This window comes from Marmota marmota, unplaced genomic scaffold (assembly GCF_001458135.2).
Source record: "Marmota marmota marmota unplaced genomic scaffold, marMar, whole genome shotgun sequence".
Taxonomy (NCBI): Eukaryota; Metazoa; Chordata; class Mammalia; order Rodentia; family Sciuridae; genus Marmota; species Marmota marmota.
Genome location: NW_026000020.1, coordinates 6074824 through 6098583, shown reverse-complemented (window position 1 = coordinate 6098583; position 23760 = coordinate 6074824). Strand labels below are relative to the sequence as shown.

Sequence of the window (23760 nt, the reverse complement as noted above, 5' to 3'; positions counted from 1 at the left end):
TGCACGAAGTTACTGATGTTCATGTACTGACCTTACCATCAGTCACACTGGCCAGTCTGTTTTAACAGTCTGTCTAGATTCCTTTAACATTACTCCACTCTTGCTATATGTACTGCCACAATGAGTACTCTCCTGGATTGTCCCTGGAGACAAATAATCTGTAAGGAAGGACAATTCTACTTCCTTTCAGGTTCTTAGATCTTGCTTTTCTTTTTTATGCTTTATGCTAAGTTTTCCCATAAAATACTCCAAAGAAGTGGTGCCCATCAATTTTTACTCTGATATTTTCAGAATGCTCACAGACTGTAAGAAAGAGGATACAATGCATAAAAGATGAACCTCATAAATAAATGCATATTTCAGAACAATAGCAGATCCAAATCTAAAGAACAGTTTAATATTTAAGTGGGTCAACAGAAGCTGACACAGGCATAATTTTGTTTAACAAAACCCAAACTGCAATAACATAGCTGTCACGTATCCACAACTGATGGAGAAGGCGCTGCTGTGCTTAGATAAGGCATGACATGGCTTAGTGCTTGAGTAACAGAAAGCAAATGTTTGCAAGTAACGTTGAAAATAAACCAGGGAAGAGATGGAAAGGACACCCTCCACCGATTCAAGACATTATAAGGGCACAATGCATGCTGTTATGCTTTCTGCAGTGATTATTTATTCTGAAATCTCATATTGTTTTTAATTTTTTTGCTAAAATACTATTTGGGGATAAGGAAATGAATGAAGACTATTTTCTGACTTTGAGCTAGGAAGCAACTGGGGAGATAGATAAAATCCCGTGGGAAATAGTCCACGCTGCTTGGTGAACTGTCAGGTCAAAGTTAAGCAGGCAACTCCCAAAAGAAACAGAGGACTTTCTAGGAGCATCAGGTGTTTTTGTAAGCTAGGAAATCCAAAGTGTTTTCCTGGGATCAGTTACTACCTATACAAAAGGCACTCTTCAGCCCAGTATTTCTTAAAGAATGGTTTGTGGTATACCTGAATCTAAAACACCTAGAATGCTTGTGGAAATGCAGATTAGGGCCCCGCCCACAGAACCTGACTCCTTACCTCCAGCATTGAGCTGAAAACCTGCTTGATAAGCAGGAGCTCATATTTGGGAATGACTACCTTGCATGTTGATGTACAAACAAGCATTGTAGCCTCAATCTGTGGTGGTGAGGGGATTAACAAGAATAATTTCCAGAGTCACCAAGAGTTTCAAGTAGTTCCAAATACTGTTTTTATTAGAGTCAGCTAAATAAACAATGACTTACAAGAGAAGTGAACAGGACTTCTCCTGTCTAATATACATTATCCTATAAATACACTGTAGCTTTCATTTCCCCCAATGACTAATAATGTTGAATAGCTTTTCATTCATTTAAAAAGATATCTATTGTTCAATTAGATACCTGGGAGTGTTTTTTTCTTTCTTTCTTTTCTTTTGCAGTGCTGGGGACTGAAAGGTGTGCTGAGCCTCACAGATGTTAGGCAAGTGACCTTAATACTGAGCTACACCCCAGGCCCAATTAGGTATCTTTTTTAAAAAACAGATATATGTTCAAAGTTTAAAAATTGGGATGTTTGCCTCATTAAGATGTAAGAGTTATGCCTGTCCTAGATATGCATTTTTTTTTAATTTTTTTTGAGCAGTTTCCCGACAGTGCTCTTTTTTTTTTGAAAGAAAGAACTTTAATATTTTTTATTTTTTAGTTATCGGCGGACATAACACATCTTTGTTAGTATGTGGTGCTGAGGATCGAACCCGGGCTGCACGCATGCCAGGCGAGCGCGCTACTGCTTGAGCCACATCCCCAGGCCCTAGATATGCATTTTTTTGGACTGATACTGTGCACATTTTCTCCCAGTCCCTGGCTTATCTTTTTCTATTATTAATGGTCTTGAAGAGTACAAGCTTTTAATTTTGATGAAATCCAATTTATCATTTTTTTCTTGAATGCCATGTGCTTTTGGTGTCTTAAGTTTGCCCAGGTTGTAAATCATTCTACCAAAAGACTTAAACATTTTGAAAAAGTTTTATACCTTCAGCTTCTGCATATAGGTGTATTATTGCCCATTTTATTTTAAGTTAATTTGGGGACATGGCATGAGTTAGGGTTAAAGATCAGTTTTTGTTTTGCTGTTTCTAATAGGGTCTTTTTACAGATCATGCTAGACCTAATTGTACCACTGAAAGACCTGAGCATATTTTGTCAAAAAATTTTGAACTAGGTCTTCAAAATAGGTGGTTTAAGATCCTCAATTTAGGGGCTGGGGTTTTGGCTCATGGTAGAACTCGCCTAGCATGTGCAAGGCCCTGGGTTCGATCTTCAGCACCACATAAAAAATAAATAAATAAAATAAAGGTATTGTATCCAACTACAACTAAAAAATAAATATTAAAAAATTAATATATTTTTTTAAATATTAAAAGATCCTCAACTTAGTTATTCTTTTCAATACTTGTTCAAGCTATTCTAGGGGCTTAACATTTCCATACAAATTTCAAAGTCGGCTTGTCAATTTCCACAAAATTATCCATTAGCATTTATTCAGAACGGCATTTCATCTAAAATTCATCTGGGAAGAATAGTCACCTTAACAATTTTTCCAAACCATGAACATAAAATCTCTCAAAATATCTAGAACTCCCTTAATTACACCAAGTAACATCATGTAGTTCTTAGTGTACATATCTCAAAATTGTTTTGCTAATAAGTTTATCCCAGAGTATGTAATGGTTTTTGATGTTACTGTAAATGGCATTTTTCTATAACACTTTTGACTCTCGCACTTGTTATAAATGCAGTACTCAGTTGTCCCCATCAAGTACACGCTAGCTCTCCTCCTACAGATGCTCTTTAACATGTTGGGAAAATCTTTTCTATGCTTAGTCTGCAGAGCATTTTAAGTATGAATAAATGTTGAATTTTTTCATAATTTTTCTTCTACATCTATTCAAATAATTATGTAGCATTTCCCCTTTGTTTTGGTTATCAGGGGAAAACTGGGCTGATTTGACTTTCAAATGTGAATTGATCTTGTGTTCCCAGGATAAACCTCTTTTGGTCATGATGTATTACCCCTTCTGGGTATTTCTAGATTCAGTTGGCTAGCATTCTGTTCAGGATTTCTGGACATATGCTCATAAGAGATTTGGTCAATATGCTTTTCTTGCAATGGTCACCTGCTAACATGGCTGGGAAGACACCTTCCCCCTCCCTCTTCTGGAGTGGCTTGTGCTGGACTGCACTGTACTGTTTCTCTGCTCAGTGTCTCGTAGGACTGGCCAGGGGAGCCACGTGGGCCTCCAGTTTTGTGGAAAGATTTCAAGCTATGAGTGCTAAATCTCTGAAGCACACAGGAAAATTCAAATTTTCTAACTATCCCTTGGTTAGTTTTGGTAATTTGTATCTTTGAAGCAATGTGTCCACTTTTCTTGTTGCCAAATTTACTAGAATAAAGTGGTTTGTAATTTTTCTGATTATTTGAATGTCTGTTAAGACTGGTGTGATATCCCTTTCATTAATGATTTTCTGTGTTTCCTCTCCATTTTCTTAACCAATCTTGAAGTTTATCCACTGCATCGTTTGCTGAAGACAATCAGTTTTTGTATACATAGTTCTCATTTTTCCATTTTCTATTTAACTGATTTCAAATATGTCTTTTATTTTCTTCTTGCTGTTCAGTTTGAGGTTAAGTTGATATTCTTTTTCTATATTAGAAATGCTTTTAAATTTTTTCTGCTTGTCTGAAACAGGCTACAAATTTCCACCTAAGTAACACTGGCTAAATTTGGGAAAACGTGATATGCTGTTTGGTGGATTGAATTGTGTACCCCTCTTTACATGTTGAAGCCCTGCCTTCAGTGACTGCCTCTAAGAGGGTCTGTAGGGAAGTAATTCAGGGGACATCAGGGCAGGGTTTCTGATATGGCAGGATCAGTGTCCTTCCACAAAGGGACATTTGCACGCATGCACAAAAAGGACATATGAGGACACAGCAAAGTGGCCACTGCCTACAAGCCAAGAAGAAGGGCTGTCACTGGAGACAGACAAAGCTGGCATGCTGATCTGCCTTTCAGCTTCAACTTGTGAGAAAATAACATCTGTGGTTTAAGCCTCAGTCTATGGTACTTGGGTAAGGCCATCCAGCCAGCTGACTAAGATATATCTTATTTTTATTTTCAAAGTGTTTCCCAATTTCCCTTTGATTTCTTTAACTATTTATTTAAAAGTTTCTGGCTTAATTTCCAATTTTTAAAAATCTGGATTTCCTTTGTTATTGGTTTCTAATTTATTCACTACTGTGATCAGAGGACATAACCTATAAAACCTGCTGTTTGGGGTATACTATTTAATATCCATTAGGCCAAGTAAGTTCACAGTGGTATTTCAATGGACACCATTACTGATTTTCTATCAGTTACTGACAGATGAGTGTTGAAATCTCCCACTATAACAGGGGATTTGTCTATTTTCTCCTTTAAATCTGTTCATTTTTTTCTTTACATACTTCACATACAAGACCCAATATTGGGCTTCTCTAGATTCAGCACTGTTATATCTTCCTGTTAGGTTGTCTCTAGTAATCATAAAGTGTCCCCCTCTTCTGACAACATTCTCTGACCTGCAGTCTACTTGGAAAGTACCCAGTCACCCCAGGATTGGTGCCAACCTGTCCCTCAGTGCTATCTTCTATACTTAACCTACCTGTGTCCTTACACCGAAACTTCATTTCTTCAAAATCAAAGACTATTGACCAACAGATGTTTGCAATACCGATTGATAACTCTAAAGAGCCCTTAAAAGGTAAGAACAAAAGCCTTACTAAAAACAGGTAGAACAGACAACATCAAAAGATAGGGACGGCTCTAAAGTCAGTGTAGACCCACGATTAGAAAAGAAAAACTATGTGGTGACAGAATTTCTCACCTATCAGACTGGAAAAGTTAAAAACAATAACACATTCCGTAGGAAAGGCTGGGGACAAGTGGCACTCTTATTCAGTGACATAGGGTATGCAAATTGGCACATTTTTGAAAGAGAATTTGTCAATACCTAACAAACTACATTGGCACTTACTTTCAACTCACCAATTCTACTTTTAGAAATTTACCCTAAATGTACAGAAACTATTTGACAAAAATCATATATATTTATGGTAAGTAATATATTTTGAAGTATGCGTACACTGTGGAATGACTATACCTAATTAACATATTAATACCTCTCAGGATTATATTATTTAAAGAACAAGAACACATTTGAATCTATTCAGCAATTTTCCAGTATATAACAGCCAGTGTGCTGTTATATCTCTTGAATTTGTTCCTCTCCTCTAACCAAAATCTCGTATCCATTAGCCATCTGCTTGCACCCCACCCTGCCACAGGTAACCACAATTCTGCCCTGTAGCCCACATGCAAGTGAGGCTATGTGGTGTCTTTTATGTTTGGCTGCTTATTTCATTTAACATTATAGTCTCCAATGTTCCTCTGGGTTACTGCAAATGACAGGACTTCCTTATTTTTTAAGGCTTAATAGTATTTCACTCTGTATGTACAGCCCATTTTTTTAATCCATTTGTCCACTGATGGTCATTTAGTTTGTGTCCATTTCTCAGCTATTGTGAAAATGCTGCAACAGAAGTGAGGTGACTCTTTGATATACTAATTTCATTTCCTCTGGATGTATATGGAATAGTGGAACTGCTGATGACATAGTAGTTCTATTTTTAATTTTTTGGGGGGTGGTGCTAGGGATTGAACCAGATAGGGGTACTTTTCTACTGAGCCACATCCCAGGGCCTTTTTGAGACAGGGTCTCGCTAAGTTGCTGAAGTTGGCCTCAAATCTTATGATCCTCCTACCCTAGCCTCCCCAGTCACTGGGATTATAAGCATGCGCCACTATGCCTGGCTATTCTTAATTTTTTTGTGGAACTTTCATTGTTTTTCATAATAGTAATAGCAAACCAGTGTTCCTTTCCTCCACATTTTTATCAACAGTTGTAGACAAGTGGCACTTTTGTATTATTGATAAATCATTCCAAGAGTTGTAAAGTGAGGTATGGTTGTATTTTAATCTTCATTTTTCCCTAATGATTAGTGATGTTAAGCATCTTTCTCTGTTGTTGGCCACTTCTAAACACACATGTTCAACAATACAATTTATGCCTGTGTTAATATGGGTTGTAGGAAGGTAACCTTAAGTTATTATTTGAAACACTATAATTACAAAATACTGGAAACAAGCAAATTGTTCACATAAAGAAAAAAATGGGGTGTGCTGGGGTTGTGGCTCAGAGGTAGAGCACTTGCCTAGCACGCATGGGGCACTGGGTTCGATCCTCAGCACCACATAAAAATAAAAATAAAGGTATTATGTCCGACTACAACTAAAACAAAATATTTAAAAAAAAGAATCAATGGGGGAATAAATGATGGCACAATTTTTTTAAATGGGGGATAAAACCTTGAGTATACACTACAAATAAATGAACCAAATTTAATTTGAAATGTTCATAACCACAATGAAGTTGTGGGGGGTGGAGTGGAGGAAGGATGGAGAGAAAGGAGATGCCAGGAGAGAAAGGTGAAGAAGGTTACGACCCATGTAAATCTGAAATATAGTATTCTGACAACATACACTCACTAAAAAAAAAAATAATAATAATGCTCTAAATGAATTCTGTATTCTAATTAGTAGTTCTGTTTTTCATGGTGGTACAGGTTAGCAATGCTGAAACTTACTATAGTTTAGGATTGAGCAAATTGGTACACAGACTACAGATAATGGAGCTGGATTTCTTACTGTCGGAGAATGGACAGAACAGAAAAGGGCAGAAGAGAACACTGTGGTTCTGTATTAAAACTGGAGGCATCAGTAACAACTCATGGTTTTAGACATAAATAGATGCGTCAGTATATATTGTATATATTTATACACCTTCCTGAAAAGATTTTTTTCTACTGATTTACTGGTACTGGGACTGAATCCAGGGGCACTTTACCACTAACTATATCCTCAGGCCATTTAATTTTGACATAGGGTCTCACTAAATTGCTTAATGCCTCACTAAATAGCTAAGGCTGGGCTTGAACTTGTGATCCTCCTGCCTCAACCTCTAGAGTCTCTGGGATTAAAGGTGTCTGCCACCGCACCCAGCTTCTTTTTTTTTTTTCTCTAAGAGGGCCTGGGACAATGACACCCCAACAGCAATAAGTACGCGTGGCACGCAGATCTCAGCTTCTAAATATATCCTCCACTAACGAAGCACATGTCTTAGAAAAAAGGGTTACTTGCCAGGTATTGTGGTGCAAGCCTGTAATCCCAGCAACTCGGGAGGCTGAGGGAGGAGATCACAAGTTCAAAGCCAGCTTCAGCAACTTAGCAAGGCCTTAATAACTCGGTGAGACCCTGTCTCTAAATAAAATATAAAAAAGAGCTGGGGATGTGGCTCAGTGGTTGAGCTCCCCTGGGTTCAATCCCTGGTACCAAAAAGAAGGGGAGGGGGAGAAAGAAAGAAAAGGGTTATTCCAGGGCTGGGGCAGGAAAATTCCAAGATAAGCCTGGAATATCTTTAAGTGCCAGAAAGTAAGGACGCGTTCAGTGAATGATAAACGTACAAATGACATGGAGCAGACCCAAGCACATATGATTTTTCAGTTACAATGCAGATGACTGTAAAATAACCAAATAAAAAAGAACTTTAACCTTTACCTCACAACTTACTTGCATTAGAATGTCAACTAATAAACACTGAAGTAATGATGGACTTTGAAAAAAATCACCCCAGTAAGAACTATTTCAGGCAAGAATCACCAATAGACAAACTACTGAGTGTTTCAAGCAAAACAGGATATTTACATGGTCTCAAAGTATTTCTCTGCAAGATAGACACTTAGAGAAGTTACAAAAGAAAAATGAACAAGTAGTATGTGCTTTCTGAGATGCCCTGGGGACACAGACTTTAGTAATATTCTTGCTCAAAATGCAGTCTGAGTCAAACAATAGCAACTCAGTGAGACCCTGTCTCTAAATAAAATACAAAATAGGACTGGGGATGTGGCTCAGCGGTCAAGTGCTCCTGGGTTCAATTCCTGATACCCCATGCCACAAAAAGGAATAACTACACATAACCTATGTATATAAAGAAAGGCACAGAAGGGCTGGAGGGGAAGGGGTTGGAAAGGGATGGATGATAGTGGTAATTGGGAATCCGAGTCAAGAAAATATGGGAATTCTCCACACTATTTTTGCATCTTTCCTCTAAATTTTTCTCAAAACAAAAGGTAAAAAATTAAATAAAAAATTTTAAGAAGCTTATATTCTTGAACACAGCATAAACCTGATCTTGCAGTTTGCACAGTCCACAACATGTGCTGGAAACAATTGCTTACTGCAATTTTTGATTCACTTGGGTTTCTGTCTACCATGCTGCCATTATTGTTTTCTATTTTTCCCATCTGTTTTTTATTCCTTTTGTCTTCTTCTAAGATTAGTTTATTAGCTCTTTCTTCTTTTTTTATGGTCTTAATGTTTCTTCTAGGTTTATTTTACATTACCACTATAAAAAATAACATCACAGCACTTCATGTCACATCAGAACCTTCCGGGTCTCCACCCCCTTCTCCAGTCCTTTGCAGTAACTGCATGACTGTCACACATGCATGCTGTTCTGCAGTTTATAGAATGTTTATAGACAGTTTATAGAATGCCAGAATTATTTGTTTTTAAAAGTCTGTTGTTTAAAATTTTTAATCAGGAAGAATTCCTTCTATGTTTATCCATGCGCTTGCCTCGGTGGTGGTCTCCGTGCTTGCTGGATCCGTCTTCTCACCTGCAATGACTTAATTACCTCCAGCCAGTCCTTTAATTACAAGTTCTCTTAGCTTTCTCTGGAACTGTCTCCACTTTTGAAAGACCCGTCTGCCGGACGTGGTGCTCTAGGCTGGCAATCTCTCCTTGTGGTACTTTAGAGATGCCCTCATTCGTCTCCAGTTCGCTGGTTCTTGGTGAAGAGCAGCCAGCATTTGTCTTATTTTTGGTACTACTTCTGTGGCTTTTTTCCCAGGTGCTTTTCTACCACTGCCTTTCAGGAATTGGAATCCTGGTGTGGCTTCTTTTGTGTTACTCTTGCTTTGGATTTACTGGGGCTCTGTGACAGTCCCCTCAACCCTGAGAACTCAGTGTCACACGTTGGATTGTTCACTGCTGCACCGGGGCTTGCTTGTTCTTTTTCTGGTCATCTTCCTCCCCGTGTTTCATACGGATTACCTGTTACTCTATCCTCTAATTCACTGGGCCTTCTTTCGTAATGTCTAAGCTGCTGTTAATTCTACCCAGTGGCATTTTTATTCCAGAAACCATATTTTTCAACTATGGAGCTTTCATTTATTTCTTTTTCTATCATCCATTTCCTTTCATATGTTCATGTTTTCCTTTTAAATCAAAGAACTCAGAGAAAAGGTGAACAGGGATCACCTTGCTGCCACCAGTGATTCAGGATAAGCCCTGCAGCACAGAGGCTATGGACAATAACATCTGCCAAACCCACCTGGAGGTTCTTGCACTGTGGAGCTGGAGGGGATGGGAACCCCTTCCCAGTTGCCACCCTACTAAAGCAGAGCCAAGGGGAGGCCACAACAGTCCTTAGCTTGAAGGCCGTGGTTTTCCACCATTCATATCAGGTCTAAGCAGCTTTGGTGAATATTTCTGCATTCATTTTAAGTCCTCTGAACAATATCCAGACTGTGTTTTCACCCCTTCTGGCCATTGATAGGGGACCCAATGGAGAGAGGTTCCAATCTCACCACAGGGCTCCCCAGTAGCCTACTGCACAGCCACCCGCTAACCCCCTCAAGAAGAGGCTGTGGAGTGGTGGAACTGCGGCCGGGGCACGCTACAACGCGGCTGGCAAGCACGGGTCTTGGCCACCTGGAGCGGCAGGCCTGAGGCACAGCGAGAGAAGGGAGCCAGGGACAGGTGCTGACCTGCGACACCCCAGCAGCCAGGCACCGGCCCAATGTGCACGCCTGTGCCACACACCACCACAGCCCCTGTCCCCAAGCATCAATGATCTGACAGCCTCAACTGCCAGCTTCCCCATGAGCAGAGGCAAAACTGAAGTGGTACAGACCTGAAAAGAGACTGCAGGGCCCCAAAACACTGGTACTTCCCCAAACCTGAGGAGCATAAATGTGGACTAACAGTGCTGACCCAAGAGCCTTGTAACACCCTAGACTAGCACACGCAGGGAGCATCCCTGTCTAGTCCCCTCGTGCCCTGCAAGAGCTTGGTCTTTTTTTTCCAACTTGAACGAACCCTGCTACTGGACACTCACTCTTCCTCATCTGTGGGTTTCATTCTTCAAATTTGCAAGACAAGAACCCAGAAAGAAGAAATTGGCGGTGAGCTGCTGGGGTCTGCTGCCACCCTGGAGGGCAGAGCACACCATGAAGTGTCACAGCACTGCCAATCTCTGGCTCTGCCCGCTGGACCCTTGGAGCCAAGCCTGGCAGGCATCCACTACCTTGATTAGCTAACATTAAAATGGGCTTTCCAGACTGTAGGGGATGCAGGTTATATGCAGGCTCCAACTGCCTGCAGAAGCAGGGAAACTCTGGTTTCACTCACACCATGAGTCCAGAACCACCTACTCTGACATGCTCATTTTTAAGGTGAGAGTACTTTGTTGCTTTTGGAAAATAAGTGAGGTCAACTCACCTACTCAAAGGAGCTTACCAATAGCATAACAGAATACAAAGCAACCCATTTCTTTCCTTAAATTCACTTTTCCTAAGTTGTCATACCTAATATCAACTTACTGTAGTATTCAAGATTTATGCAAAGTAGTACCCTCTTTCCACATATGCACTAAAAGCTCCAGAGCAAGAAAACAAATCAAAGTATAAATACAAATGAAATCTTGAACTTTTTCACAAAATTTAAAGCACAATAGTCAAACTGCAACTGTTAGCAGATTTTATCTGCCATTAAGAAAGGTAAGGCCAAATTTTGGATCCAAGTACAATCCTTTAGATGCTTGATTGTAGACAATAGAAAGGGCTGCATTCAATAATCAGCAAATTACCAAGTTAAGTTAAAGGAAACCTTAGCCACTATACCTTGAAAAGTATTCTCCAACCCATGATTTCTGGCTTATTTTCCAGGTTATGAGAGAAACTAGAAAATGTAAAGATTAGAAAAACGTGGTTCTGACTACTTGTGTATACATGTACACACACACACATACATGTGTGTGCTTTTTCTCAAGGCCACAGAGCTGACTAACAGAAAACTTGGGTGTTGTGATTCCTAATCTCCCACCAAGGGTTCCACAACCTTTAAAAAAGATTATCCATAGCTGGGCATGGTGGCACAAGCCTGTAATCCCAGCAACTTGGGAGGCTGAGGCAGGAGGATTTCAAATTCAAGGCCAGCCGTAGCAATTTAGCAAGACCCTGTCTCAATTTTTTTTTTTTTTTAAGGCTGCAGGTGTAAAGTGTCCCTGGATTCAAACCTTGTTGCCTCTCCTACCCCGAAAAGAGAGACTGTCCTTAAAGGGTGGCCTCATGTGACAAAAAATTACGTTAGTACTAGTACCTATTATAGTATTTTGGCATTTAACTCAAAAACAGATAGAGTGTTATATACATATCCTCCACCATTATATCATGCAGCCAGCCAGCACCTTTTAAAACAAAATTTTCATGTAGTTGATAAACCTATTCTTTTTTTTTTTTTTTTAATTAGAAAGGGTGATTCAAAAGAGAGAAGCACAAAATAAAATAAAATAAAATAAAAACCACCCTGGAATATTCTGTTATTCATGGTTTTTACTACTGTGTCCTGAGCTTGCAAAAGCAGCAGGTCTTTCCTTTGCAGAATGTCCTGGAGGCTCTTGAAGCCAGGCTCACCTGCAGAGCTGATGGCGAGGTTAACAAAGGGTAGGGAGCCTAGCATCTCTGCCGTCCATTCAATCTACTATTACCTAGGGGTCATCTGTCAGCCACGCTTTTCATGATACAGATGGGGGGGGCAGGTTAAGAATGAGAGCTGTGACTCATATGAGACAGGATGGGGCTGAACCTGCCTTACTGGGAACACCAGGGGTGCAGCGCACGAACTAGACAACTGGGGACACGGGAAGTGGGAGTCGGGCGCAGAAACAACAGAGGTCAAAAAGCCAAAGCGTCCACCTCAGCACCTCTGCCACACTGGTGTGCTCTGGAAGAAGATGAGCAGAAGAGTCTGGTCCAGAAGCGAAGAGGCCAGCCTTGCCCTCTGCCATGACTGGACGACAACACTGAGCACGTGCACTGTAGGTGCAGCGCCCACCTCCCCAGCTAACCCTCCAGGCTTACAGCATCAGACCAGGGAAATGGTGTCTTCAAATGGGTCGCGTTCCTTCTTTCACTAAGTGGGCTGCACTTTGTCACTTTCTCATTGCATGCTCTATGACCACGTTGGAAGTGCCACCTCCACTATCCTCTAAGCCCCCTGAAGAGGGGGACATCTGTAACCCCAGCGCGTGAGCGACCTTCCTGCACTGGAAAGCAGGCTGTGTGCACCTCACCTCTCCCACGCTGCCCTATCGCTGCTCTCAACCATGACGACTCCTTCCACGACTCAAGGGCCTTTCTCCGTCTCCTTCAGAGCCTTCCCCCGCAATTCCTACTGCTGCTATGTCCCTCTTTCCAAACACTAGCTAGGAGAGGAAACACAGTGAGCACTGGAAGGTTCCACATCAACAAGAAACTAAACAGAGGACTGTCAAGCAGAAGGCATCGTTCTCATGACAACTTGGCCTCTCTAACTTGAGCGTATCTCTTGCTTCTCAAGAGTCTTGGCTCCTGATTTGATTTTGTCTAATAAGGTGATTGAACAAGATGATCTATTAGGGTCTCCATAATTGGAATCATCCCTGACTGTATGTAGACTTCATCTTAGTCAAATGTTCAAACCCAAGTCCAAACTCTGACACTTCCAAAGAATACCTTATTTTTGAACTAAAAAATAAAAAATAAATAAAGCTTACAATGCCTGTTGTTACACAATTAGACATATTTCATGTTGATATTTTAATTTCATGTTCTATTTTACGTATACATTTTCAATAAATCATTATTTAGATGAGAGCTCTGGCAGGGTTTAGATTGTATAGCACTGTGCCACATGGAAAAGGAGCTGGCTAATCTCGTCCAGTGTAAAAGCTACATTCTGATTATCCTGCGCCCGGTGAATGTGGATACTATCCCAGGTGTTTTAAAATGACCTACTAAGAGTAATCCTAAACATAATGCTTTGGTGTTTAGTTGGTTGATAGAGACAAAAAAAAATCTGAATTTGGACTCACATGCTGCTGTGGAAAGAATCGTATCCCTCCAAAAGTCATATGTTGAACGCCTTTTGTTACCTTAGCACCCCACAGTGATGGTATTTGGAGACAGGGCCTTTGAGAGGTGATTAGATTCAGATGAGGTCATGAGGGTGAGGTCTTTTTGATGGGGAGTGCCCTTATAAGAAGAGACCTCAGAGAGCTTTGTGTGTGTCTGTATGTCCCTCCGTAGCCTCTCTCCTATGAAGGCCTGACTTGAACCCTTGCAAGCTGACATTATTGGCCAACCAATGGCATATGACAGAAGTAACATTATACGGCTTCTGAGATTATGCCACAAAAGGCAATAGTTTCCACTGGTTCTTTCTGGAACATTCACTCTTAGAATCTAGCTACCATGCTAACAGGAAGCCCAAACTAATCTACATGAATAGACCACACAGAGGTACTTCAGGTGACAGCCGTCTGAGTCCCAGATAATAATCCAGCAGCAACATGTGAGTGACCAGGCCTCCAGCCCCATTACTGAGTCATTCCCAGGTGCGGAGCTTGCCCAGCCAAGGCCCCAGATCTTCATGACGCAGAGATAGACTGTCTTAGCCAACCCCACTTGAGTCCCCGACTTTATACCACTTAGCTTAGGGGCAGTTTGGTAGACAGCTGGAGACAGCAGATAAGTAAAACTTGAGGCAAACTCCTTATTACACTGGGAAAATACCTGAAGCCCAGACTTTGACCATGGGTGAATAACATCATCTTCATTAATGTAAATCATCTTGATTCTATAGCTAATTTCCTGTTAGAATAAAGGATCAAGGAAGAAGCATAAAACAAGAGGTGCGCTTTTCTCTCTAGTCGTTGGCTCTAGATGTGTTGAGCTCTTGAGTTGTTAGATGGTCCAAAAAAATAGTCATCAGACTAGACACACAATGATTTGGTGACAATACACCTCAGTGCCAAAAATATCTGGGCAAGGTTCACAGGCGGGCAGGCCCCACCAGGTCACCTGCATCAGAGAGAAGGGCAGACAGAGCAAGAGGAAAGGGGCCATGTTGTTGCAGAGATGGGTGAAAAGAACTGAAACAGTGACTACTGAAGGGTTTTCATTATTTCTGAATGCTGACTGTCCTACTTGCAATCTGAATATTTGACACTCTCTCCAAACAGCATTCTTCGTTGATGCACCCTGCACTCTGCTGCTTGAAGGACACTCACATAGGCTGGTGAAGGACACTCACATAGGCTGGTGAAGGACACTCACATAGGCTGGTGAAGCACCAAGGCCTGTGAAGGGAAATTCTTCGCTGCTCTTGCTGAATGGAAAATGCAACTATAGTGGACAGCAAGGGCAGGGGCATCCTGTGTGGCCTCAACCACTCTGACAGTTAAGTGCCTGATTTCATCAGATAATTTATTGATAATTCTTAAATTTCTTTGTTCTCATCTCAAGAATAAATATGCTGACAGAGTAAAACCTCCTAAAAACACATGCTGTAAAATAATAATAATTAAACCTGAAACTGGCTCCATATCTGAGAAGCCACTGATAGCGCTGTCAGCATTCCAACTGTTACTCAAGGGCACTCACTATGACAGGTACTGGGGACTTGGCCAGTTGTTCCCGGCCATCAGGAACTGCAACTATGCCATTATGCTGAGTCTTCTAAGTTAAACTCCTTTAAATCTGTGGCTCCCTGGGGAAATGATCAGTAACAGCTGGAGTGCCCATGAAAGGGCTACTGGAGGACCAGTTATCTAACTCAAAGAAAGCTCCCAGTCCCCTCGGCACCAGCAGCAGGCTGTCACTGCATATGGAAGGAGAATCAGGTCAGCATCTTCCTTTTATCCTTTTTCAAAGGGATGTAAAAAAGTACCAAAAAATTGGGGGGTAGGGAGGTGGGAAAGCTATCTTCAAATTCACATGCATGAGTGTCTTTTCCTAATACCTGAGGTAAGACAGACCCTGTTATCACAGGGGCCATGTTTAAAAGGGGCTTTTGAGTCACAAGATTGGGTCCCTAGATCTGAGCTTCTCCTCCAGGGGTCTGAAAGCAGCCCCTGCTAAGTGAAAGTAGCAACGGTTAGTCCATAAAAGGCAGGGATAGTTTGGAATGTCCCCAAAAGGCCTATGTGTCCCCAGGGAGGCACCACTGGGAGGTGGTGAAACCCCTAAGAGGTGGGACCTGACAGATGGTCTTCAGGTCACTGGGGACGTTTGTGGGGCCTCAGCCCCCTCCCTGTCTCTTTGCTCCCATGTACTCCTGCCATGGTGCATGCCTTGCCACAGGCCCAAGGCACAGGGCCAACCAATCATGGACTCAAACACCCACAACTAGGAGTCCAGCAGACCTTTTCTCTCTACAAGTTGATTGCCTCAGATACCGGCTACAGTAACAGAAGTTATCACAGGAGGTATGCCACACAATTGTATCACATGTAAATTCAGATTTAAACTTGTTTTTTCCATATACAATACTTAGAAATCATAATATAATGTGATTTTTAAATTTGCTATTCCCTGTACACCAAAAGTAGGAGGAAAAAATGAAGGGAAGAACTGGAGGAATCCCCCAGAAAGAACGAAAAGTGTTAATATCTTACTAAATACACAAGTCTTACCTTTTCTGTTGATATGAACTGAGTCCAAGTGTTGTCTCAGTCTGTGAAAAGAAGAAAATAATGATGAAAATACTAAAACCACATTGTTCCATTATAGACACATGGAACATCCAAAATATTTTATTGTACCTTCAACTTTAATGTTACCCATTTGAATTTTCAGGTTAAGCCTGATCCCAAGGTCATATGAAATGACTGATCATACTATGTAATTCAAATGAGAATAATTTAGATAAATTTAAACACATGCAAATAAAATACTGTGATTGACAAATAATACAAATCCTATAAAAATAGTCCCCTTTACAATCAGCCTGAATGAGGCCTTGTGTCTTTCCCTGTTCACCTGCCACCACCCGTGTGTTAGGTACTGGTGTCTGATGGTCTCTGCCATTGGAGAGCTCAAGGCAGAGCGGGATTGGGAGGGAGACAGTCACTTACACACTAAATATGTATTTACACATTGAAGAAGGTTCATGAAAATATCAAGACAGGCTGCTGTGAAAGGGAGAAAACGGGCAGTGTACTTAAATATGTTATGGAAAGCTCAGCTAAATAACTAAGATGTACACTAAAATCTATCTGAACGTGGAAGTAGCACAGGTTGGGGTAGAAGAAAGCAGGTGCAAAGGCCCTGGGAAAGGAAAGAACTCTGTATGTTCAAGAAACAGCAAGTCTACCTGCCTCTCTTTGAGAGAAGGGAAAGAATTAAAGAAAATAAGGTTGGAGGGCTAAGCAGGAGCCAGGTCATGTTGTATGTTGTTAAGAAGCCATAGTGTTAAGAAGTTCAGGTTGTGCTATACTCTAAATGCAATACAAGGAGGAGGACCAGACAGACCAACAGACATGGACTATGTTCTAAAGACATGACTCTGGCTGTAGCGTGGAGCCAGATTAGAGGAGACACGAAGGAGCTGGGAAGCTGAAGGCAGCTGTTACAGTTCAGGTAACAAAGGGCATGAAGATCTCCACAGTGCAGGAGAAAATGCCCACACTCCAAGGGCCCCCAGCAGTAAGTGCACTTGTCCCAGGAGTTTAGCTGCTTTGTTCTAACTAGGAAAAGCACCAGAGGTATAGCACCATTTCCTCCACTGACATGTACATTATTTTGAAATGGTATGCTGGCGAATGAATATGGGGAAGGTGTGGCAAATATGGGGAGATGTCCCTTTTGAAAGCATATGCTAGGTAGAGTGCAAGATGTCTGCGATTTTCTTTAAAATGTTGCAACAATAAAAATCTGTGTGCATGCATGTGTGTATAGCTAAAGCAATTATGGTAAAATGTTAATTTTAAAGTTTGTCTGGTAGGTGAATATGTATTCAGTGGATTCTTCTATTTTTTGTACTTAAAGAAAAATTTCTGAGTGTCTGCGTTTGAAGATGGTGAAGAATGGTCCTAAGTCTGTGCTGTTCGTGTGTCTGGGTAACATTTGTCAGTTACCCATTGCAGAAGCAATTTTCAGAAAACTAGTAACTGATCAAAATGATTTAGACAACTGGAGGACAGACAGTGCAGCCACGTCCACCTATGAAGTGGGGAACCCCTGACTACCATGGCAGAGCTGCATGAGGAAGCATGGCATCCCCATGAACGACATTGCCCGGCAGGTGACCAAAGAAGATTTGGTCACATTCGACTAGATACTGTGTATGGATGAAAGCAACCTGAGAGATTTGAATAGAAAAAATAATCAAGTTAAAAACTGCAAAGCTAAAATTGAACTGTGGGAAGCTATGATCCACAGAAACAACTCATACTGAAGATCTCTATTATGGGAATGACGCTGACTCTGAGGTGGTGTACCAGCAGCGTCTCAGGGGCTGCAAAGCCTTCTTGGAGAAGGCCCACTAGGACAACCGTGGGTGCAGTGAGAGTTCTTTAAACTAATGGAGCTTCCACTTTGCCCTGATTACAGGCTAGTGGAGTGAGCAGAGAGAGAGAAATAGCACCACACCACCAAGCACACACACCCGAAGGCCCAGGTTAGCCTCAGGGCCCAGTGAGGATGGAGGGCCTGGTCTCCCTGCAGTGATTGTGTGTGGCTGGCCAATGCCCACAGGGCACCCGTGCTCATCTGCGTATCCAGAGCCATAGTGACCCTGTCCCCAGCAGCTCTCCATGGCTGCAGCAAGTGTTTTAGCTCACACACGCACAGTGCACATGATAGGAGACAGACCGGAGGGATTGATCTTTAGCACCTTTAGTATTTGTTGTTTTTGTCTGATTTATTTCACAAGGTCAGCTTATTTGCTCTCATTTGAGCCACTTTGTGCCCAAAACTTTATTAGGACACTTTTATGTATGTATCCTATGGTTGGTTGAGGGGTGTGTTTGTTTTATATGCACAGGTAACCAAATGTAAATTGGCTTAGGTGTGAAAAAATAATTTAAGCAATCAGTTATATTGGTGTCCTTAAGTATTGATATGTTAATAAATGTTTCATGAGTATTTAATAAAACTATAGGTAAATACAGGTAATTTCACTATAATCTCAAAATTCACATGGATATATGTCAGAAAGATTGTTTTCAAAATAAACTTGGGAGTTATAAAAATGCAACAGATTAAAAAAAAGAAGAAAAATTTCTTTATCTTTTATATGAAAATCATACCCATTCCCCAAGGCATGGAAAAAAATCTGCAAATCACCTATGTGATAATATGTAGAATATATAAAGAATATCTACAATTTGACAAGGGGAAAAAACCTTGATTAAAAAATAGGCAAAGAACTCATTAGACATTTTTCCAAAGGAGATTTTCAAGTGGCTTGGAGGCCCATGGAAAATGATCAACATCGCTAATCATCAGGGAAATACAAGTCAAAGTCATGATCAATACCACCACACAGCTATCAGAATGGCTACTATTTAAATAAAAAATTTTAAAAAATAAGTGTTGGCAAGGATGCAGAAAACTCAGAATCCTGCAAGTGGTGATATAAAATAGTATAGTCACCATGGCAATCCCACTTGTGGGTAGAGAGCCTCCAAGAAACTGAAAACAAGGGCTCCCAGAGAGGCTGGACGGACATGTTCACAGCGGCACCATCCACAGCAGTGAAAGGGTACAGGGCAGAACAACCAAAGGGTCCCACAACAGATGAATGGAGCAACAAAATGTAGCTTATATATGCAGTGAAGTTACTCAGGCTTCAAAAAGATCGATGCTACGACAGTGAATGAACCTTGATTATTAACTCTATGCTACGCTAGGGAAATAAGCCACTCACAAAAAAGGCAAATCCTGAACAATTCCACTTACATGATGATGTACTCAACGGTGGTCAAATTCACAGATAGAAAGCAAAGTCAAGGTTCCCGGGGACGAGAGAAGAAGATCTATGGTTTGATTGGTAAAGAGTTTCGGTCTGAAGCTGAATGGTAGTGGTGGATGCTCAACAATGAGGATGCACTTAAAGCTGCTGAACTGTACATTTTAAAATGGTAAAAATGTACATTTTTTTTTTTGTTTGCCAGGCATGGTGGTACATGTCTGTAATTCCAGCTGAGGCAGGATGATCAAAAGTTCAAGGCCAGCCCAGGCAACAAAGCAAGCCCATGTTCAAAAAATAATTTAAAAAAGGGCTGGAGATGTAACACAGCGCTGCCCTGTGCAAGACTCTGAGTTTAATCCTCATTGCCCCCTCCCCATAAGAAATGCAAATTTTGTTACCATATATTTTACCAAAATTTAAAAAAAAAAGACTATAGTAATCCAAGACAGTATGGTACTGGCATAAGGACAGACAGAGCAACGGCAATGGAGAAGTCCAGAAATACTCACATGCACTGCCACTTGGTTCTGAACACAGGCATCAATGCAGTTCAGCAGAGAAACGTGTCTTTCAACAAATGGTGTCAGAACCAGAGGAAGACTGCCTTTATCCTTACTCCACACCACATCCTCAAATGAATTTCAGAGAAATCAGTTCCAAGTGTAAAAATTAAAATTATGAAGCTTCACCAGGAAAACAAAGAAGATTGCCTGTTCAACTTTGGAACAGCCAAAAACTTAATGAACAAAAAAAATAGCCATAAAAAAAAGACTAGATTTCATCAAAATTAAAAATATACACTCACCAAAAGACGCTAATAAAAATGAAAAGAGAAACTGCACAATGAGATAAAATAATTGCAAATTACACATCTGAAGAAACTTGTATCCTGAACAGACTAAAGGAGACACCAAGTCTGAAGCCAGGCTTCTGGCCTCAAAATAAAATAAAAGAACTGGAGATGGAGCTCAGTGGTAGAGCACTTGCCGAGCACACGTGAGGCACTGGGTTCAATCCTCAGCACCACATAAAAATAAATAAATAAAATAAAGATATTGTGTCAATCTACAACTTAAAAACAAAACAAAAAGCCATCAAACCAAAATAGAAACAAGCAACAACAAAACCTGAATAATAACAATCCGATATTTTACAATGGACAATTACACAAATGTTAACAAAGCACATGAAAAAATGTTCTTATCAATTAGTAAGGAAAAGCAAAATTAAAATTGTATGAGAGACTACACTTCTGTTACAACAATGATGCCCAGGGCTGGCAAGATAAAGAGCAACTGGAACTCTCATTCCCTGCTGAAGATGCCAAATAGAACCACCAGCTTAGAAAAAGCCTGGCAATTTCTTACAAAGTGAAGCATATGCCTACCCTATGATCCAGCCATTCCCCTCCCAAATACACGCCCAGGAGAAATAGAAGCATTCGTTCATACAAATACGTGTATGTGAGTGTTTGCGGTGGCTTTACGGGTGGTAGCTCAATACTGGAACAAGCCAAATTTCCATCAACAGGAGGCATGGCACAGCCACACCATGGAATACACCTACCTCAAGCACTAAAAAGAATGACTTGCCGACACACACAAGATGGCTGAACCTCAAAATAACTATGGTGAATGAAAGAACACAGATCCTCACAAAGGTACATCCTTGTATGATCCCCTTTTAAAATGTAATTGAGGGTGATGCAACAGGCCAGTGTCAGATGGAGAGTGGGGGTGGGAGCGTCTTCAGTGCACAAGGAGGCTTTGGTGGCAGTGGATATGTCCACTATCTTGATTGCCACGATGGATTCTCGGATGTAAAAGTGGATCAGATTTTTCCACTGTACAATTTAAATGTGCATTTATTGTAGGTCATCACACATCAGTAGAGGGATGGAAGAATTCTAGATCATCAGGAGCTATGCTTCCCACACGCAGGTGACAGAAGAGCAACTTGGGAGGTCCACCACCCAGGTGCATTTTCTTGGGGGGGGGGGGGACCAGCATGAACACAACCTGGCCCAGGAAACCTCGTGATGAAGAACCACAGCTGAGGAAGCTGTCTTCTGAAAAAGAGGCAGACAGACATCAAGACAAAGGAACTGGCTACAGTGTGAGAAAGCAGGAAAGTAAATGCTGTTTGAAGAATAAGCCACAGAAAAATCATCTTTTTGCTATAACAAAAAAGAATAGAAATCTTAGGACCAACAGCAGGCCCTCAATGCTGAGAGAAAGGAGAAGATCACTTTTTGTTTCTGAAGGAATTTGAAAAGTAAGCCCTCTACATATCTTACAAGTCCATCTTAGAGTTGGGCCCCTAGAGTAAGAGAGGAGGAAAAAAACGTAAGAGCCAACAACAACAAAAAACGAAGAAAGTGTCGAAATTCAATGGGTAAGATTAAACACATCTTTAATAAGATGAAATGAAAACTAAAGTGCATATTTTAAAAAGACAAAAGGATCAAGGCAAAAAATTAAAGCCCAGCTAAAAACATTTAATTCAAAAGTCAAACAATGAGCAAACAGAGAAAATGTCATTAAAAAGGATAAAGGCAAACAAAAAAGGGTTACAACCTTAATAACTTTTCAATGAAAAGATCTGATATGTAAAAATCTTATAAATCAACTGTGAAAAGACAAAAATGAGAAAAAGTGTTGTGACTGAAATGTGAGCAAAGAGCAAGAACAGGTAATTCACTGAAGAAAAAAAATGGTCAATAACCACACAGAAAAGACAACTACCTCATTAAACTTCAAAGAAATCCCTACAATACAATGAAATTCCACATGGCAGGGACCTCTGAACTTTGTGAATTCACACCCAGAGACAAGGGCAGACCAGGAGTACTCTGTGCCCTTGAAAATGCCTGTGCCTGGTATTCTGGACCTCCTATGAACCGTGACACCCAGTGGTTCATGAGAAGCTTCACCAAATCAAAGAAACCTGGAGTCAGCAACCTCGACTGCCGCCAACGATCTTTTCACTGTGTCTAATCCAGAATATATGATCAGAAACTTGTGAAACCACAATTCAGACTCCACACACTTAGGGAATCCAGCCTTCCCTCCTTCATCACTAGGCTGTGGATTCCAGACCAATCTGAGCACAGCCTCTCTCAGAAAGGGATGCAAACAGGGTTAGCTGCAGGAAAATGGACTATGCTTCCACTCAAACAGACCAGCCTCTGCAGAAGCTGTGTGTGAAATGCCCTTAAATACCACTAACAAATGTTGCATTCCTGTAAATCAGTGGTTCTCATCTGAAGGCAGCTTTGTCTGTCAGGAGGCATTTAGTAATGTCTTGGGGCATTTCTGATTGTCAAAAATCAGGGGGGCTACTAGCATCAAATGGACAGGGTTCAGGGATGCTGATAAACACCCTACAATGTACAGGACAGTTTCCCCTCTATCCCCCAATCAACAATTTACCTGGGCCAACATGTATAGTACTGCCAAGACTAAAAAACACTATAATCTGAATTTTATAGAGATGCCAATAATTTTGATTTTTATTAGTAATAATATCTCCCTGCATTATAAATTCAAGGCCCATGATTATCACTCCAATTGTGTCTCTATTCTCTAGAGATTTGTTCAGGATTCTATTTTACAGGTAAGAAATTAAGCCTCTGAAGAGTTCATATCACCAATCCAGGATTCAAACAATCAGAGTCAGAATTCAAATTCTATCGCCTGGTCTATTATTGCATTCATATGATGCATACATATGCATAAATGTTATTGCATACAGATGTTGATAAGACTGTATATACCAATACTGACTTCTTTTAGCTCACACTAAGAAGTTGGCCACATTCTTGCTGTTAAATTATAATGCAGCCAACTCCTATACTGCATTATTGTTAAACAGACAATTTAATTCTGTAAGAAAAAAAATTCAACTAAATACAGTTTATTAGAGAATTGGGTAGGTATCAGTTGTGTATCAGGCCCTGGATGCTTACAGATAAGACAAGGCCTGTAACACCCTAGAACTTGAGTTTCTTGATGGCAGGGCATTGACCCACTCCGGGGGCACCAGGAGGCCATGCCGGGCACCATGTGAGTGTCCCACACTGCACAGCTTTCCCTTGGAATATGCTGGAGGGGAGGAGCCACATTTCCCTGCAGGTGATCAGAGTATGCTTCTTTTTCACCGTCACATATAAAGTTACATACTTCCTTTCTTCCCCATTCCGTTCCCCACTGGGACAGGGTAGAACATGAGATCCTCTTTTGAGGACCTCAAAATGTGCCCTTGGTTCTGATCAACCCAACCTTCCCATAATAAATAATCTCATTTTATTGAAAATGGATAAAATATCTGTGAGATAGTTTCAAGAATTTTTAACTCACAGAGTGGGGGGTCTTTCCTTTTTTCATTGCTCTGCTTCCCGTGCTTGCCCATGTGCATGTATTTGTAATGTAAACTGAGATGACTGTAGATTCACACATAGTTGTAAGAAAGAATGGGGGAAAGCACATTTAACTCAACCTCCGCCACCCCCCCCCCCC

At 40.9% G+C, this 23760-nt stretch overlaps 1 protein-coding gene and 1 pseudogene across 1 annotated transcript in view; one reads left to right on the top strand and one right to left on the bottom strand.

Annotated features, from left to right (window-relative positions):
• Tmem131 (transmembrane protein 131) overlaps positions 1 to 23760 on the bottom strand; it is a 115198-nt gene that overhangs the window by 86747 nt on the left and 4691 nt on the right. The window contains exon 3 of the mRNA XM_048810404.1: positions 15963 to 16003. Coding sequence (XP_048666361.1) covers positions 15963 to 16003 — 41 coding nt within the window. The remainder of the gene's footprint in view (positions 1 to 15962; positions 16004 to 23760) is intronic.
• Positions 14920 to 18531, top strand: LOC125618822 (annotated as a pseudogene).